This window comes from Monodelphis domestica, chromosome 3 (genome assembly GCF_027887165.1).
Source record: "Monodelphis domestica isolate mMonDom1 chromosome 3, mMonDom1.pri, whole genome shotgun sequence".
In the NCBI taxonomy this organism is placed as follows: Eukaryota; Metazoa; Chordata; class Mammalia; order Didelphimorphia; family Didelphidae; genus Monodelphis; species Monodelphis domestica.
Window position 1 is genome coordinate 410,974,539 of NC_077229.1, and position 17,005 is coordinate 410,991,543.

The 17,005-nt window shown below is 35.8% G+C and overlaps 1 protein-coding gene across 2 annotated transcripts in view; it reads left to right on the plus strand.

Annotated features, from left to right (window-relative positions):
• PIK3C3 (phosphatidylinositol 3-kinase catalytic subunit type 3) overlaps positions 1-17,005 on the plus strand; it is a 215,952-nt gene that overhangs the window by 178,388 nt on the left and 20,559 nt on the right. For both annotated transcript variants that reach the window (XM_007486726.3, XM_056824362.1), the window contains exon 24: positions 5,642-5,767. In XM_007486726.3, coding sequence (XP_007486788.1) covers positions 5,642-5,767 — 126 coding nt within the window. The remainder of the gene's footprint in view (positions 1-5,641; positions 5,768-17,005) is intronic.

Sequence of the window (17,005 nt, forward strand, 5' to 3'; positions counted from 1 at the left end):
CATCTCCTCAGATAATTAAATGTTGAGTTTGATGCAGACCTTCAAAATCTTGTTAAACTGAGTAGGGTGAAGAATGTAGAGTTTTCAAGACCTGATTCTGTTATTCCAAGTATCTCCATTGTTACTGACAGGAAATAGCTAAATCACACCTTCCAAAGAATGGTCTGATTAGGGTGGAATAGTTTTGAAATTCACAGTGTATTATGAAAAGTATATACTGTCTGAAATTAATTTTTTAATTGAGATGTTAGCACAAAAAAGTCACAGATTCTAGTGAATTACTATTGAGAAAAATGTTTTTTCATGTTACCAATTTTGTTTTGTGTGCTGATTTTTGGAGCTTATCTCATTGTTACTTAAATGTTAAGAAAAGTACATATTTTCAGAATTAATACTTTGTCATAAAGAATTGTGTATAGAAGAGCATAATTTCAGCAATCTCTAGTGAAGATTACTGCTTGGGGGGGGGGGAGGAGGTTCATGATAACCTAACTCCTTATTTCTCATAGGTTTAATATATCAACATTTTTATTTTTTACTTTATAGTTTTCTAGAATCATTACCCCCAGAAAGTCGAGAATTTATTGTAATTCAAAAATGTCATCTTATTAAGAAAAAATGATGCATTTGAATTGATCAATCTATTTAAAATTTTAAATAACTTTTTTTTCCTCAATTACATGTAAAAACAATTTTTAATTTTTTTTTTTAATTTAGAGTTCCACATTCTCTCCCTCCACTGTCTTTTGAGGAATTGTTGATCTCTCTGAGGTACAGTCCTAGTAATGATATTGCTATATTAAAGGGCATGTACAGTTTTAATAGACTTTTTGGCATACTTCCACATTGCTTTCCAGAATGATCAGATCAGATCACAATTCCATCATGAGTTCATTAGTGTCCCAATTTTCCCACATTCCCTCCAAAATAAATAATTTTCCATTTCTATCATAATAGCCAATTCTATAGGTGTAATGTGATACTTAAAAGGATCAGTATACTTATTTATTAAGTATATATTTGCAGTTGGAGAGGGAAATGTACTAGATCATCTCTTTAATCTATTTTTATCTGATCTGTATTTTATATTCTAAGATACTACTTGTATACAAATATTTTCCCATAGCATCTTGTACACTATCCATAATCCCAAATAAATGTTAACAAGTGATGATACCAAATAAATCAACAATAATCTTTATACAATTATATATGTTATATTTTTCTTCACTACCTTTGGTCTCTTTTATTCTGGAATATTAGTTCTTTCCCTAGTATATAACTAAGAGTGCATCAGTACTAAAGTTCTTAAGTAGAAATTACAATTCTTTGTTTTTTTTATTGACTGTCTTGGTGGGTTAATAGCCTCTTGAATATCTTCCAAAATGGAAAAGAGTCAATACTTGATAGTAATCCAGCATTTCTTCTCCAGAAATAACAAAATCATATAAAAATTTGTATATAATCTGAATTTAAGGTCAAAATATTATAACTCATGTTTACCTTTGAAATTATGTTTTTATTCACATTTAACCTATCATACTTATTGTAGCTTTCTTAGACAACTGGCGTGTTGGGGTGGGGTGGGGGAATATATGAGTAAAGAAAAATCTACAATCATTTCTCATTTATACAGATACCCAGAGCCTATTTATTTTCTATTTTGCTTTTTCACTTTCCTCCTTCTGCTTTTATATTTTAGGTAGGAAAGGGTTAATAAGTATAATTTTGCAATTACAATATATGTAATATAATTGTTATCAATGCACATATTTCCCAGAATTTCTAGAAAATTCTAATGTTCATGGCATATAGCCATTCATTTTGTGATCAGTCAATTGTATTACTGTAACAACATTCCAAATTAAGTGGTAATGTGGGGCCAAGGAAAGTGATATAAATAATATGTGTCAGAGAAAGGACCGTAACCCATTCCTTCCTGACTTCTGGTACTCTTTCCCCTATGACAAGCTACCTCGCATACATAAGTATACATATATACATATGCATATGTGTTTATGAATGTATGTTTGCCATTTAAAAAATAATCTATTAATGCAAATAATGAGAATTAGCTGTTTGGGTAAATAGTTGAGTTGATAGTTGAATATGTTTTTAAAAATTTCAAAGAACCAGAATGCCTTTAAAGAAATAGACCCATCCCTTATTTTCTTCAATTACTACAAAATTGCCATTTCTTTCAAAGTTAGTTGAAAATGTTAATTGAAGAGTTAGAATTTCAAATAAGTATTTAATTTCAAAACTAGATGCAAAAAAGATTGGACCTGTAGACTTAACAGGAACACTTGAAGATTTTATAAAAGGAAGCCATAGTTTCTTTTGAAATTTTAAAAAAATGTTTGCTTTTGGCTTTCATCATGAATATGACCTTTAAATTAGAAAACACTAGGAACCAAACTAGTGATTCATTGATAAATATATAATTCTACAAGAGTTAAAGAGTACACTGTTCTCTTTATCTAGGGTTAGCTACAGGGATGTTCATTGATTACTAAATACTTTTCTCCTGTGAAAAGTCATGTTATCTTCTAGTGAAGATTTCTTCAAGCAGAAAGTGCAGAATTCATCAAAAGAATGTTTTCTCAAGTTAAAAGAGCTATTATGCATAAAATTGGCATTGTAAGTAGAATTTGAATGTCTCAAAGTAGAATTGTCATCAATTGAGTAACAATTGTGTTCATCATTAGTTATATCCCTTCTAGCATCATTCAAATTAAATGACAAATATTCAGAACTGCTGTTATTGCAGTGTTTCTCAAGTTTTTGTTCATTACATCCTCTTTTGAGAGAAATCCTTTGAATATTTGTTGTTCTTTCAACAATTGAAACATCTTTTGAATTTCTTACATCATCATTGAATTTTTATGGATGAGAAACTGAAGCAAGATCAAGTAGGTGATTTACCTACCCAGGAAATAAATAATAGGTTTGATTCACCAGACTAATCTGTCCATAGGAATAACTTTAATGCTTTAAAGGATTTATGATTTTGTCATTACAGGTACTCCCTTTACTAAGATCACAGTGTCATTATAATTTTGTTTCTAGTCTTTTTAGGAGATATCAAAAGATTAATTACATCAGTTTAAGTGTTGTGATGACTAGAATGAAAACTGGTTATCATATGAAAGACCTTTTCTGTTTGGGAAGACCTATAAGGGTGTTTGAAATGAAACCTAACATAACTGTAATTCAGTTTCTATATAATATTCCCTTTACCATCCAATCTTAGACTGAGACTAGCATAGCCACAAGACAGATAAAGCATAAAACACTCAACAAGTGAGAAGTTTCCTACAAAGGCCAAATAATATAACCAGAACAGTCTCAGGAGGCTTTAGGATTCTCTTGTTCTTTATTCTTTTCCAAGTAGTTATTTCTACCCACTAAATGGTACCCTATTATTATTATTTTTAACATTAATGTGATATTATTCATTTAATATGAAACCAAAAGCAAATGATAGTAGTTACCTTAGAGTTCATATTTTAGCATTTTCTTTGCATCCTTAGTTCTCCAAAGGTAGACTGTGTGTATGTGTTTGGTTAGCTAGTGTTATGTACACAAATTAACCTCAAAAAAATCTTAGTAAAATATTTCTAACTGATAACAATAGTATAATAGATCATGACAATAACCTGGATTTGGCAGGAAGTAAGCTTAGAGAAGTTGGCAGGGGAGGGTGGGGGAAGACTCTTGCTGAATGAAGTGCCACCTTCTTTCTGTTGAGTCTCAATCTTGAGCCTGGAGAATTTAACTGAGCAAGTACAAGGAGGCAGTAACTTTATAATATATAAGAATAATAATTATTAGAAATAGGTTTAGATAGTTAGAAATTGGTTTAAGTTAATGATAAGGAAAGAGAACCAGTCTGGTTTTTACCAGATGGAAGTGGTTCTCCTGAGAGTCCTTTAGTTGGGTGTGGTTTGAGGTTAGTACCCTGTTTAGGGGTAGGGACCCCTTATCCTTATATTCCTTTATCCTTTTAAATTCTTATAAACCATGATAAATAGAGGTTTTGTTTTTACCTACTGCCTCCAGTTTTGTCAGTCCCTATCTCTGGAGAAGACCTTTCTGTTATATAGGCCTCACTGTTCTCAGCCTAAACAACTTCCCTTCTTATAAACAAACAGATACTGTTTCAAATTTATCCATACCACTATGCTAATGATTCTCAGATTTACTTATCTCCCTGTATCCTTTCTCTAAAACAGTTCTCTCCAAAGCTGTCAGTGATTTCATAATTGCCTTTATCCAGTGGCTTTTTCCTCATTCTGATTTTTTTTTTTTGAGGCTAGATTGCCCTATATTGCTCAGACTGAAGTACAGTAGCTACTCAGGTTCCTGATAGCATTAGAGTTTATTGGGGGATCTTTTACTTACTCCTTCTTTGGCAGCCTGGTGCTCCCCTGCTCCCTGGGGCCCAAAAATAGTGGTGCTAGAAATTATGCAGAAAACCCAACAAGTTTAACATATTCCAGGTTTAGAATTCCTGAGCAAAAAAATCACCTACCAGCCTCAACTTCCCAAATTGCAGGGATTACATAAGGGCATGAACTATTATTACATTTGGCAGTCATCCTTTGTTATCGTCCTTGATGTCACTGTAGTATTTTACCTGTTGGATCATCCTAATACAATACCACTTTCTCTCCTTGTTCTCCTGGCTACTTTTCATTCCTCTACTGGTTCTTCACTCATGTCCTGATCATTCCCTCTCTGCTATTTCACTTAATGAGATCAGAACTCAAAAATTCAATAATTCTGGGCAGATGGTTATCTGTATGTCCTGCCCTAATTTCTCTTGAGCAAAAATCAGTCACCAACTCCTTCCAGGTCATCTGTTACCATTTTAAGTTAAATAGAACTCATTTTTATCCCTAAATCCTCCTCCTTATGAATATTCCTGTTACTATTGAGAGCACCAGTCATCCAGGATTTTGGAATCATCCTCATCAACTCTTTTTCCATGTATATTAATGGCATTGCCAACATTTCTTCAGTTTATCCAGCTATTACCCTCCAGTTCACAGATATCCATTCTGTTTTAAATACTTTACCACAACAAAAACTTATGTAAATTTATTCACGCATAGCTTCTGAAGATGACCATGAGCTAGATGCTTATATAATTGAAGTTTCATCATAAAAATCCTAGATAGAAAAAGAAGGAAAATATAAAAGCAAAAACAATCTATCATTTGAAATTGTACATTGTGGTTCTAGTTTTTAAAGAAGTTTTAAAGCCCTTATGTATATATTACAAAGAATTTTTTAATCTGCTATTTACTTTTAAGGTATAAAGGCCTAAGAAAAAGTAGTTTTAATTTTTTATGTAAATGTTTTGTCTTAAGCATAAAACAAGTAATTATGTACAAAAGATTATAGAAAAATATATAATTCATTAAGCATTATCATACATTAAGTGGCTGTATACAAGGAAATAACCATAAAATTTATTTAAGATTGTTATATTGTAAAGTTTGGGTCATTACCCCTCCATGGAAATAACTTTGGTAGATATTACATCAGTATCTTCTTTGGTTCTATTCTGTTATAGAAATCCGTATTTTTTTGTTTTTCATTATCTTGTCTAAGAAGGACTCAAACTCTTTTCTAGGTACAGGATAAGTTCCGTTTGGATTTGTCTGATGAAGAAGCAGTGCATTATATGCAGAGCCTGATTGACGAAAGTGTCCATGCTCTCTTTGCCGCGGTGGTGGAACAGATCCATAAGTTTGCTCAGGTATCTTTAATATTTAGGGGAATGATTAGTTATCTTGTCCTCGCCACTTTCTGCTCCTTAGACTTAGACTTGATCTGCTTCCCTTCTCTAAAGCACATTGTTTCTGTCCATCTCAAATGCTTCTCTGAGTCTCCCATGGTACCGAGCTGACCTTGCTCATAACAACCTTCATTATTGGTGCACAATCCATTTGCTCTTCTCCATTAGGGATGAAACATTGTCTGTACCCATCTTCATTTTGTTACAAGGGAATCACTTTAAAAGACTGATATATATTAATTTAAGGTCGCCAAGGAATCAGCTATGTAATTCCTAAATGAAAACTTAAGTCAGCCGTCAATCTTTTATGGAGTTTAATTACAATAGGAGGAAGTAATTAGAGATAGAGAGAGAGAAAAGGGAGAGAAGGAAATAGGGCTTAAATACCCCTTCTGTTTAGGCTGGGCCAAAAAGCCCAAGCCCTTAGATAGCTGGGGCAAAGAAAAGAGATCAGTCCCTATTACTCACGTGACCAAAATGGAGAAACAGTCTCAGAGGCCCCCACCTTCAGCTTCCTTCAGAGCAAGCTTCTCCGAGCCCACACCGACCAACTACCCCACCCCCCCTCTGGAGTCTTCAGACCCCCTATCTTTAAGGAAACCCTCCAAGTTGCCTCCCCTCAGTTCTCACATCTACCAATCACTGTCCATCAATTTCCCTGTGCCAATGGAGGCTCTAGCTTAAACCCAGGACCGCCCAGAAGTCTCTGGCTTTTGCACATGTCTGTTGAAGGTCATATTTTCAAATAATTAAATCTTTGATCCTTTGCTACAGCCCTTTCTAAATCCTGTTAACCTGAGTAGGGTAGAGATTGGAATAATTAAATTTTGATCTAGGCTGCAGCCCTTACTCAATCCTGTTAGGACTGAATAGGGTGGAGATTGATTCCAAGTATCTCCATTGTATCAATTCTAAAATCAATCATGACTCAAAGAAATTCCTGTTCTATGCTTAAGCATAGGTCAAAGTCCTTTCCATTGTTCAGCAAAAGGTTTCTGTCCTAAAGTAATCTTAAGAAGGGAAGAGAAGGAACCTCCCATGCCAATGGGGTTCCCATTCCAATAGACTATCAGTAAGAAATTTTCCAAGTATGAAATATCCCAATGGTGAAATTTCCAACATTTATAAGTCTAAGGAATTTTAAGGTTTACAATTTTCAGTGGTGAATATCAATATCTTTAAAATATTAACCCCAGAACATGAAATTGTGACTTTGCCATTTGCGCAGTTTCAGAGTAGAGCCACATACGTGTCAATGCCTTAGGTATATTGTGCTAGAGAAATTGGGAAGCTAGAGTTCCCAGGCTTAATGCTACCTGCACTTAACCTGTGGTGATTACTGTCCATTTATCCCAATTAAAAAGCCATTAAAGTAGTAGCTAGGTGGCATGGGATATTGAGCACCAGGCCTAGAATCTGGAAAACCTGATTCATATCTGACTTCAGACACTTTTTAACTATGTGACCTTGAGCACATCACTTAATCCCAATTGCCTAGCCTTTGCCTTTCTCTAAGAATTGTTCTAGGACAAAAAGTAAAAACTTAAATAAATATATAATAAACAAATAAAATACAATCAATCAATCAATAAATAAAAATAAATAAATAATAAATAAAGGAATAGTCGGGTGGCACAATAGAGTACAGGGCTTAGAGTCTATAACACTCATTTTCATGAGTTCAGTTTCTACCTTCAGACATTTAATACTAAGTGTGTGTTCCTGGGAATGTCACAATCCTGGTTACTTAGAAATAAAAAGCCATCAGGATAGTTAAAGGGTTACACCACCACCCCCCGGTGTATTTATATAGATAAACCTTAGGTTTAAAATCCTGTTTCAAATGTGGCCTTCAATACCTCCATGAAGGCCACATTTGAAACAGGATTTTAAACCTAAGTCTCCTTCCCTAAAGAGTTGCTCTTCCAGACTAATTCATTTGATTTTTTTTAACTGTCCTTATCTATAACTTTATCAACATAGAAATCATGTGGAAACTCCTTTTTTCTACTAAATATTAGTAGCTCTCTGTAACTTAAGGAGATTTTAGTTTCTTGGGACACTGAGAAGAAGTCTTATCCAGGGTCACATAGCTGCTATGCCCCAGTGGTAGGCTTTCAATCAGGCTCTTCCTCATTTCCAGTTTCATACTCAAATCAGCTGTTCCACAATTTCTCTTCCTGAGGCAGCCAGGGGGTCCATTGTGCACAGAACACTGGGCTTCAGGCAGCAGCTGTAGCCTTGGCAAGTCATTTAATCACTGTTTACCTCAGCTTCCTCATCTTTAAAATAGGAGTAATAATAACAACAACTCAGGATTGTTGGGACAACCAAATGAGAAAATATGCAAGTTGCTATTATTATTCCTCCCTCCCTCTTACCACACACATATGTGCCCACTACTTGAAGTAATGAAAACTTGCTGTTATTTAGTCATGCCCTTTTCTTTGTGACCCTGTGAACCATAGCATGCCAGTACTGTCCATGGAGTTTTTCTTAGCAAAGATATTGGAGTGGTTTGTCATTTCCTTCCCTAATGGATTCAAACAGAGGTTAAGTGACTTGCACAAGGTTACACAGCAAGTATGTGTCTGGGGCTGAATTTGAACTCATTTCTTCATGACTCCAGGGCCAAGGATCTATCTTCTGAGCCATCTAGCTGCCTCTGAGAACTAGGACCACTGATAATGTGTACTATCACATTTTATGCTAGCCAAGTGATTTGTTCCATGTTCCATGGCTACACAGCTGCTGCCTGAAGCCTAGTGTTCTGTGCACAGTAGACCCCCTGGCTGCCTCAGGAAGAAATATGCAGTAGTAATTACTTCTTTCTGTTTAATTAATGATACTCAAAAAGTATGATCTTTGAAGTATAGAATAATGAAATAATGAAGTTGAGTTATCTTAAACCTTGTGTGATGGTGGAGAAATGGAGAGAAGGGGATTTCCTGGCCCAAACTCACTTTTCTATCCCCAATTTTGTACAGAAATTAGAAGCAGAGCTGTGATACCATGAATCTGGGTACTGTATGGTCATTTATTGAGAGCCCCACCCCTACTTCAAGAAACTTTACCATAACCTCCAGAAAGACAGACAACTGGGGAAACATGTCTTTCAGAAGTTTTCAACACCCTGCCCTTGCTTGTGGATAATTGGAGTAGTTATCCTGAAAACTTGAGACAGTATAGATTTTTTGTTGTTGTCCTCACTCCTTCCTTATCGGCTCCTTGGTGTAAAGGAAAAATTCTTCTTCTTCATGCAATTAGAATAATAGAAAATTGATAAAGGCTTTATATCTAAGAGTCAAAGTTTGCAGAATTTTGCTTTCTTCACATAATAGATTAGGAAGGAATAAGAGCAATTCTTGTCATGATATAAGTAACTTTTTTCATAGCATACTATAAGGGAGGCTATAAAAGATAAGGAATTAGGTAAGAAAAATAAAGTGGATAACTCAAGTGAAGAAATTAATACGGTAAAATGGAATGTTAAAAAGTCAACCACCTCCCCACCCCCTTCAAACTTCCCCAGCATCAACAGGACCCTGGAAGTAACTGATGTTCAGTAATGTTTAGTAATTATATTAAATTATTTGTGTATATATCTTTCCATGATGCAGATATCCCTTTGTAGAATAAATGTCTTCTTATTACTGAGATTGGCTACAAAGTGCATTTCTATTAAAGAAATTATTGTGTTTGACTTGTTATAAAATCAGAGATTTTTGAGAATAATTCTTAATAGAATGAATTTAAAGGTAGTAATGAGTAAGAGATACCTATAGCTTAAATTAGCATTTCTTTTCACTTTAAGTATTATAATTCAAAAGTAGCATTCATTTTTTCACAATGTTCTTCTCTGTCACACCTCTGCCATTATGGTACGTCATGTCTGAAAGAGATAATTGGTCTTATTTAATCCATCCAAAATACTGCTATCAGATGAGCCTTCCCCAAATATTATAAATGCCACCAATGCTTCATCAGTGCCACCATTCCTCAATAACCTTTCTTCTTTTGAGGTTTGCTTTCTCCACATTTGTCACCTAATTAAGATCTACCATACTTTCTCAAGAAGTTCAGAATGTGGGTCAGCTGGGTGACTTAGTGGATAGAGCAACAGGCCTAGAGATGGGAGGTCTTAGGTTGAAATATGGCCTCAGACACTTCCTGGCTGTGTGATCCTGGACAAGTCACTTAACCCCCATTGCCTAGTCCTTATCACTCTTCTGCTTTGGAACCAATACACAATATTGATTTTGTTGTTGTTGTTGTTTTCATAATCTTCCTCTTCTGAAACTCCTGCCCTTATATTAGGGAATATCTGCATACATATTAATGTTTTCATAAGCATCCTCCCTTCCTATTTGTTCAACTTACTAAGCTCTCATGACTTTTTCTTTGGTTCTATCTCAGCTGCACACAGGAATAGATAGTCCATGATTTTCTGTTTTTCACTTCCATAATCAGATAATTCAAATTCTTTTATATGAGTATAACTTCCCTTCCATCTCACTGTCCTTATACCTTACTCATTCCACCTCTCTGAAGACTTTCTTGATCTCTCTAGATTGTAGAGTACCTCATATCTGTTTTGCATCTGTGTTTCTACCTCCTTTGGTTTGTGAAGATTAAATTTAACTCTCTCCTGATTGTGAAAATGAAATTAATTAACTTTCCCCCTGATTGTGAAAATAAAAATAACTTCCTTGCCCATTTTTAGATTTAATCACCAAAAGTGTAAACACTGGGTGATGAATCAAAATTAAACTGATTTCCCTTGGACAGTCCTAAAGCAAAGCTTCAATTGTGATTGGTAGATGTAAAATTAGGGGAAGGCACAGGAAGTGATGCAAAAGAAAGTATCTTTAAAAAGGGAGTTACAACTTCGTGAGTGAGTTTTTACTTGGAGTTGAACTTCCTGTGAGAGACAGTTCTTCATCTTTTGGAGTTGAGACTGGAGAAGAATCTGCTGAGTGGACCTGAGACCTTGTACCTGGGGAGACTGCACTTAAATCTCTTCCTTTGTTAAATGAAAAAGCTGACTCTTTCCTGGATTTTTCTGAAGAGACTAGCTTCAGTAGAGACCTATCCTCTTGAGAGAGACATCCATAGGTCTTCAGCTACAAGGGTCAAGGCCTCTCTGGTTAAGGACTAAACTCCCCTACCTGGGTTGAGCCACGGGTCAGAGTAAATTACTTAGTGCTTAGGCTAGATATCTTACCCTATCCTCTCTCTGATTTTCTTATTTTACTCTTTCTATATTTTATAAATAAATTGTAAATAAATCTCTTTGGAATAAATTAAATTCCTGGAGACCCTATTTTAAATATAATCCAGAACAACCTTTTTAATAAATAACTCTTTTTTCCCCTTACATTTAATTAGCTGACCATGACAGTTGTGATGAAATATCCTCAATCTTTCTACTTTTCTTAACTTTTCCTTTATTTTTGTTACTATCCTAAGTCAGTTTTAAATAGCTTATTTTGAATCTACATTTCACAGCTGCTAAAGGTAAGCTCAAAAAATTTCCCCTTAAAAATAAATACAGCACAGCTGCTTTTAATCTTAGTAGCTGGAACTGAGGCTTTACTTGGGGAAACTGTTCCCATACCCACCCCCCCAAACAGCCCAATTATCAGACCCTCAGGTTTTCATCTTGGGGAGGATTCTATATTTCAGATACTTGGCTGGTTTGCCTTACTGGCAGCAAATAGGCTGTTTCTTAATTAGCTGTGAGGGCAGTAACCTGGGGAAAAGCTTTCACTCTCTCTTAAGAGGGGGAAAATAGTCCTCATCCTGCCCCAAAAGAAAATCTACTTTCTTATTTTTAAACCCCACCATCTCTAGAGTTAACTTAAGTGAGAAATAGAACCTAGAGAGATCAGTCAGGAAGAGTAATGTTAAAGTAACAACAATAACAACAACAACAAAAAATGATTCATAAAAACAGTTTTTTTTTTTGCCTCAGGCCATACGAAAAAGCAGCCCAGAAGCTGTTTCCTGGAAGCATGTGGTAGAAACAGGTGGTTCTAGCATTTCAACCTGAGGGGGAAGTCAGCTGCTTCCTGTTGTCCCTCCTATACCTAACCTCCAACAAAAGGTTTCTTCTTCCACCCTCCAACCAAGGAGTTAGTCAAATCAAGGTGTGATATCCTTATAGGGACCACACTCTTACCTTTAATTTTCACAACCTGACTTTAACCCATAGCCATTAGTGACATCTGCTGACTAAAACCAGAATTATAAGCAATTTCGCAAATTATATATAAATTTTAAAAATGGATGCTACTCTACATGAAAGTTTTCTGGCTTTTGCACAGTTAGGAACCTTAAAGGTTTCAGAATGCCTCCTATTCCTTATGTTCTTAGGTAATTTCATTTTTCTATTCCTAAATATTGTGATAAGAAATGCTACCATACTAAAAATTAAAGTTGAAATACAGGCAGAAACGCAAATCCAATTGGACAATTTCGAATACTTCTTACTTGGTCAAATGGTAAATACTGACCCCATCCAAAACATGTCTGATTTTTACAAGCCTGTTCCTGAACCACTAAGAGAGGAAAAAATTTCCCCCAAAATAGAGATGGAAGACCCCTCTCCTATATCTCAGCTTCAGAACTACCTCTCTCATGCTCTGCATCTCTTGACTGACCTTACCTCCCCTGATCCTTCTCCTGATGACTCATCTTCTTCTGTTCCTTCTCCCACCCATGACCAATTCCAGCCCTGAGGAAATCTCATCCACCTAACAAAACTTTTTTCCTAAGCTGACTCACCATTTCCCAATTCAAATAAATTCCTTTTTCCCTTAAGGGAAGTGCCTGAAATAGGATGTAATGGGGATGTAGTGACCCTAAGATACCATATACCTTTTACTCCACAAGCCATAAATGAATTGACATGCAATGTTCCCACTTATGAAGAAGATCCCTTTGTGGTAATGAAAAAGATGGCTGACATTTTTTCAGTATTATCCATCTAACAAAGACATTGAAATTCTATTCCAGTCTGTCCTAATGGAATGTTAGAAAAATAAAATAATTTTTCATTTTAATAAAGTCCAGGGGCACAATGAAGCACACTGGCCATCTCAGGATCCTGGATGGGACTATAACAAATCTGAAGATTATTTACAATTATATCATTGTAGGGAGGCCATTCTAACTGCAATGAGAGAGTACTCTGAAAACACCGATAAATGGACAGAATTTGAAAAACTTAAGGCATCAGGTGATGAGACACCCTCCATATTTATGGATAGACTCATTGAGTCTGGGGGTCAGTACCTAGACTTTGACCTTTCTACAGAAAATGTCATAAGACAAATTAGAAGACACTTTGTCAATAACTCTTGCAAAGTGATAAGGAATTATTTTAAGACTTCATTGCCCAAGGTGGCCTGAGTTGGATCTTGTCGAATTAAGAAACACTTCGGTTTATGTTTCAAAAGACAACAAAGAAAAAGAGGAAGAGACTAATGATTTCATGGAAACAATTAGGAAAGAATTGAAATATTTAAGAAATAGTATTGATAAATAGGAAAAAGGGCATGATACTCAACCACTGGCACTTGCCCCTCTCCGAGAATCTAACTATTGATACATTACCTGCCACTTCTGTGAATAGAAGGACCACAAAATGATAGACTGTAGAAATGTATTCAAGGCAATCAAAAATAATATGCATTTGTAAGAGAGGAAAATAGTCATGATGATCTGGTAATTTTATACCACCATCAGTGGAAGATATAAATCGTGATAGATATAAGAGAGGGTGGGTAAATTTGACCGCAGAAAATATATTTCACTACAGTGTCTTGGTTTTTAAATCAAATATAAGGTGGTCGCCAGGGAAATATTCCCAATTATTCAAATACCCAAGTCAACTGGGTTTTATAGAGATTTTTAATTAATAATATAATGAGGAATTAGAGAAAGAGAGAAAGAATAGGAAAGGAATAATTATGAAGGGCCTCAAGTCAATATGGCCTAGACCTGAGTCTTAAGAGAGAGAATCAGTCAGTCAGTCTTTTAACACTCACCACAAGGACTGCCTAACCAAGGATTCTAGTGACACCAGGCCAGCTCCATCTCAGCTGACTTCACCAGAGAGCCTTCCAGCCAGAGACTGTTCCAAAGGGCCTCTCTCCAGAGCCTCCAGAGGTACAGAGTCCCCTTAGAGGAGCTCCAGTGAGACCTCCTTAGAGATTGTCCTCCAAGAACTTCCCTTCTCCAGAGCCTCTCTCAAGAGATTCTTCCCAAGCGGTCCTCATCAGAGATCCTCCAAAAGGAATTCCTCCTCTCTCAAGAGATTCTGCTTTTTCTTATATAGGGGTTTTTCTCCTATGTCACCTCCCCTAAGTCCTTACATCTACCAATCACTGTAGACGTTTTCCAAAGGACTGCCCATCTGAATTCCTGCTAAGTCGACAAATCTCCTCAGTAAATCTGAACCAGAAAAAATGCTGCTGTGTCGACTAATTTCATTAAGAGAAAACCTCTGAGTAAGTTTTCACCTTTTAGGTCTAAGTAGTTTACAAGTTGCCCCACCTTTATAGGCACTTAGCATCCCATTGTATCAATTCCAAAAATAGGCATGGCTCAGAAAGGAGTTTTCTGCCCTAAAGCATTCTTAAGTACTGGTGGAATAGAGGTCCTCCAATAGCAAGAAGTTTTCTCCCCTAAAGCAGTCCCAAGTAGGGATGGGGTAGAGATCCTCCCATAGCAAGGAGTTTTCACAGTCAAGTAGAGTTCTCACTATCTGGTAGGAAATTATTTCAAGTAGGGAATTGGAGGATTCCTCAATGTAGAGTAAAATTTTTAACATTCATAAGTCTGTGAAATTTTAAGGTTTACAGCTAAGTTGGAGAAACTGGGAAAGGGGAAGAAGCTTATGACAGGGACTACTACTAATGACAATGACAAAGACAAGGACACTGAAACTGTAACTACAACAGCTTTAACAATAGGGACTTCCACTGAAAAAATAATGTTAGATAAACAAACAAATACAGAACCAATGCATTTTTCTCTCATTTTTTTTTCATTTGAAGCATGTCACCAGTATTGAGATTTTCTTTTAGCTATTTTTGATTTTTGCAATAGAATAAGCTAAGATGTCCATTTGCCTAGCATATAAATGTATACTCAAAACCTTAGACTATGGAAACCTGCCATTTATTGATAAATGTTATAGGACTATGATTAATGTTTTTGTCTGATTCTAGCAAATGGGATTGACTGAAATATATCCTCAAAGTCACACATGACTTTAATAGCTTTTATTTACAAAAGAGGTGGAAAGAATGAAAGTAGAGGAACACAAAAGGGTAAAAAAGACATTAACCTATCTATCTAAGTATTGCTCTGGTGCTTGACTCAGCCAGGGCTTGTTGACCTTCAACAGGAATTTAACTCTCTAGAAGACAGGAAGGGGAAAGTCAGCTATCCACTCACCCAAGTTCCCCCCAAGAGGCAGATTAAGACAATGCCTGGAGCTGAGGGTGACCCCTGAGACTGACTTTCTTCCTTGAGCCAACCTTCTTCCTTAAGTTGACTTCCTTCTTGAAGTCCAACTCCTTCTTGAAGTTAGCTTCCTCAGAAATTCAAAGCCTTTTATAGTGGCTTCTTGTCTCTTCCCCTCTTCACAGGGGCCAATCACAGCTTCAAAATTATCTAGCACTGTCCAGGGGGCACTGTCTGTGGGATTTACACCTCTTATCTCTGAAGGTGTCAACTCTTATCAAAGGCCTCTGAAGGTCAATTTTTCATCAAAAGGTTCATAGCTGAGGGTGTGAACACTCAAAATCTCACCACCTGGAGAGTGAATACCTATATGAACTCTCTTAAGTGGTTTCTGAGCTCCACCCATCCAAGTTTTTACCAAGTTATTACCATCCAAAGTTTTAACTCCAACTAAGCAAAGAGAATACAGGATTCCCTTTTTACAAGTTTAAATTCAGAATAGGCAAAGAGGACCAAGTATTTCCTTTCACACTGCTTGGCCATCAGTTTTATCTGTACTTGGTAACATGAATTTATCAAAGAAAATTAGGTATTCTTTTGCTACCTCCTTACTTCTCTTGTATTTTAACTCCCTTTTTGCCAATTTTGTTCTGTTCTTTCTCATTCAGCAGTTATTCTTTTTGGTAGAATTTTCATTTTTAAATAAGTGTTAATATAGTATTAAAATAGTTTTCCCTTTCCTTTGTCATCCTTTATCACCATTCAGTTTATCCTTAGCAATATTCAAATTCCTTCTATTATTGTCCTCTTTTCTCTAGTGTACCTTGAGACAAAAAAAGAACCCTTGTTTTTTCCTTAGCCAAGGCCCTCTGCAATCTTGTTCTAGCTTACCTTTCTTGATTTATTTCATATGATACCTTTTAACATACTCTATATTCCAACAAAAATGACCTGGAGAATATCAACTGAGCTTGAAGAAAGGTTTCAAGAAGAAACCTTTCTTCAAGTTCATTTTACATTCTCCTGGACTTCCTTTACATTTATACATTGTCCCTTATGCCAGGAACCCATTTCTTTCTTGTCTCCTTTTGTTCATTTTGTTCTCTGTAAGACCCAGATGAGGTGCCACCTCTCCATTTTTCTCTGATTCCCCATCCCTCCACACCCCAACTAAAAATATCCATTCTATCTCATAATTTCTTGTGCCTCTCTGATAATGTGACACACAATCTATCTTATATTGTCATTATTTGCACATAACTTATTGTTTGATATAGTTTAAGATTCCTTTGGTTAGGGACTGTCATCCTTAGCCTTACACACACCTTTGTGTCATTTAGGTGTTTAACCAGTGGTGGTTGATTTGAATTGAATTTAAATATGCAATTCAGCTGGCTCAATTGATCAACTTCACTGCATTATAGCACAGTTCTTTGTTTTGCCATGGTAAACACAGCTTTAGAGAAAAATGTACTCTCAATAGAGATCCACATGGGAAGAAAAAAATCTGCTGCATTCCATCTTACTTCACCATTTTTACTTTTTCTATAGGAGTGTACACCCCAAAATGGGAATAAACATGGCTATAACATGAAGATGTCAAGTCAAACTTTGCTTAGATCTTGTGGCCCAGGGACACTAAATAGAATCCTAGCTGCACATTAATCTTTTCCACAACAGAATGTGACATTAGTTGGTTCTTGACTAATCTATTGAGAGGAAGTT